The 3,149-nt window shown below is 52.1% G+C and overlaps 1 protein-coding gene across 1 annotated transcript in view; it reads left to right on the plus strand.

Moving 5' to 3' along the window:
- LOC101993283 (2'-5'-oligoadenylate synthase-like protein 1) overlaps window positions 1-3,149 on the plus strand; it is a 14,624-nt gene that overhangs the window by 4,454 nt on the left and 7,021 nt on the right. The window contains exons 2-3 of the mRNA XM_005344284.2: window positions 648-930; window positions 2,894-3,069. Of these exons, the coding sequence (XP_005344341.1) occupies window positions 648-930; window positions 2,894-3,069 (459 nt within the window). The remainder of the gene's footprint in view (window positions 1-647; window positions 931-2,893; window positions 3,070-3,149) is intronic.

The following is a 3,149-nucleotide window of genomic DNA, read 5'->3' on the forward strand; positions in this document are numbered from 1 at the left end:
TAGACCAGGCTGGTCTCGAACTCACAGAGATCCGCCTGCCTCTGCCTCCCAAGTGCTGGGATTAAAGGCGTGCGCCACCACCGCCCGGCCCAAAGGCAATTCTGTACAATATTTTTGGTCATATGAGGTTAGGTGTGGAATTTTCTACGCCTGGCGGCAGTTAAAATACTCTTGGATTTGAACATTTGGAGTGTTCAGATTAGGGACACTCTGTCATTGTTCCCTTGGGGCGGGTATTTTCCTGGGTTGGACAAGACTGAGTCTCCAAAGGTGGATGGTGCGGTCAAGAGCTGCTATGGTGGGGGCACATCTGTCCCATTGCTTGGGAGACTAAATCCATAAGGAGGATCATGAGCCAAGGGCAGCCTGAGATACACAGCAAGTTCCAGGCCGGCTGTGGACTGCGCAGGAAGACCCTGTAACAGAACATAAGGAAAGCCTGGTGCTGGGTGCCAGCAGCCAGAGCTCCCGAGCCCCAAATTCATCCTCCGTCTGTCTACCCCATGGCAGCACTTTTCTCCTAGGCCTTGCTGAAGGACTATATATTAAAGGGATCTATATATTAAGGGATCTATTGCGTGAAGGGCCCCAAGGTTGCCGGGCGCATAGCAGAGGGCCTTGGGATGACAGAGTTCTGTCTTCTGCAGGTGGGCTCCTTCGGAAACGGCACAGTGCTTAGGAGTACCACGGATGTGGAGCTGGTGGTGTTCCTGAGCTGCTTCCACAGCTTCCAGGAAGAGGCTAAGCACCACCAGGCTGCACTGAGTCTGATCCAGAAAAGGATGTTCTATTGCCAAGACCTGCTGGACCTTGGGCTCTGTAACCTGGGAGTGACCGAAGGAGTCCCCAGAGGTCTCATCTTCACTATCCGGACAAGGGAGACCTGGGAGCCCATTTCTGTCACCATTGTGCCTGCCTACAGAGCCCTGGGTAAGGGGAACAGAAGTCCTACATGCCCAGCCTGCCAGCCTCAGGAGGCTGTTACCCCCTGCGTCTGGTGGCCACATGCATTCCTCCATCCTACCCATGTCTTGGGCTGGGGCTGAGCTGCCACAGTGTGCTCAAGACTCACACTCGGAGTTGGGAAACAGAAACTTATCACAGAGGCACACTATGAACACACGGCCCACAGTGGAAAACGAGGAGCTCTGCTGGGGAACCCCAGAGAATGTTCAGGAAAGGATCAGATCAGGAACTGAGTCCTTCCTACACGACACTTGCTGTGTCTGGACACGCACTTCATTCCCAGAAGCAGACCTGTGGCCAGGACAGGACTAGGGGATACACACTTCATTAGGGAATTAAAACAGAAAGGGGAAGGCACTAGATGCCTTACTCAGCCTCTGCAGAACTCAAATGATTACTATAGAGACCTCCTCCACCTCACTCACCGCCCCATTGCCCTGAAGAGTGTATCCATTAACTGGGGGCAGCCTCAGAGTTAGGCGGCTAAGTCACCTACACCTGCTGTTTTGTTTGTGTTTGCTATCCACCATGTTTTACTCTGAGGCCAGTGACCCCAGTCTGATGTCCGTAAGCTTCATCATCCTGGGACAAAACATCCAGGACAAGCAACTTAAAAGGAGGCAAGCCGGGGCTGGGCTCACGGTGTCAGAGGCTTCAGCAACCAATCACGCGTTCCTTCCTGTTGTTTCTGGCCAACACACCAGGATAGCGTGGAGCAATGTATGGAGGAAGAGACTTGCTCATCTTCCAGGAAGGAGTGGTGGGAGGGGGGGAGAAATCTAGAGGAGAAGCGTCTCTGTTCCCTTAAGAGGTGGCCCCAATGGCCCGACACCCTTCCGTTAGTCTCCACCCCTCAAAGGTTCTGCTCCCACCCTACAGCACCTCAGACTGACAGCTAGACCTTTAGCACGTGAGTCTTCAGGAAGACTTACTATCCAAACCAGGCCTGGAAAGATGGCTCAGTGCTTCAGGGAGATTCTCGCAGAGGACCTAGTTTATGACCACGTGGCAGCTCACAACTACCTGAACCTCCAGCTCCATAGGACCCAGTGCCCTCTTCTGAGCTCCTTGAGCACCCATGTGTGTTGTGCACATACAAACTCATACAGGCACACATGCACACACATGGATATGTAAAAAATACATACATCTCCAGATCCAAACTCTAAAGAGTTTTGTATTGTGCGCCAACTCCCACTGATTACAGGATGTGTGTCATTGCTCCACGGGTGTTAGAAGTGGGAAGGAAGTCATCACAGGGTGGCCAGCACTCGGTTCTCCCCTACAAATAGCGGCATATTCCAACCAATGTCCTAGAAAAAGATCTATTGATAAAACAGACACTAAGGAAAGCTGGAAGTGTTGGGGGCCTCCAGGGACAACCTGAAACATGGAGAATGCCAAAGCTGGCCCTCCAGGCTGGGTGTGGTGGAGGATGCCTTTCATCCCAGCACTCAGGAGAGAGGATCAGGTGGATCGCTAAGGGTTTGAGGCCAGGCCAGTCTATGGAAGAAGTCACCAAAGTAAAATTTAAAGAATGAAGTTTTTTGGTTTTTTGTTTTGTTTTTTTGAACCTCACCAGAAAAGTTCTGTGGTGATGGTGCACGCTTTTAACCACAATGCTCGGGAGGCAGAGGCAGACGCAGGCAGATCTCTGTGACTTCGAAGCCAGCCTGGTTTATAGAGTGAGTTTCAGGACAGCTAGGGCTACACAGCAAAATTCTGCCCTGGAAAAATAAAAACAAATCAGAGAGCGAGAGAGAGAAATGGGGCATAGGGGGAGAGAGAATATGAATCTCAATGGAAAGACCTTCACTCAGGGCTCAAGTCTCCCTGGATGCAGAATGACCAGGTCCTCCCCAAATGACTACTTGGTTCCCCAGGGCTTCCAGCATCTTCACTCAGTCTCTGATCCCACTCTCCTCAGGGCCTTCGTGTCCCAACTCTCCGCTACCCCCTGAGGTCTATGTGAATCTGATCAAGGCTAATGGGTACCCTGGAAGTTTCTCTCCATCCTTCAGCGAGTTGCAGAGAAACTTCGTGAAGCATCGGCCAACTAAACTGAAGAGCTTCCTGCGGTTGGTCAAGCACTGGTACCAGCAGGTCAGGGGGCTGCCAGGTTGGGGGGGGGCCCTCAAGAGCTTTCTGTGGCTGGCCAAACACTGGTACCAGCAGGTCAGGGG

Source organism: Microtus ochrogaster, chromosome 2, assembly GCF_000317375.1.
Source record: "Microtus ochrogaster isolate Prairie Vole_2 chromosome 2, MicOch1.0, whole genome shotgun sequence".
Lineage (NCBI taxonomy): Eukaryota > Metazoa > Chordata > Mammalia > Rodentia > Cricetidae > Microtus > Microtus ochrogaster.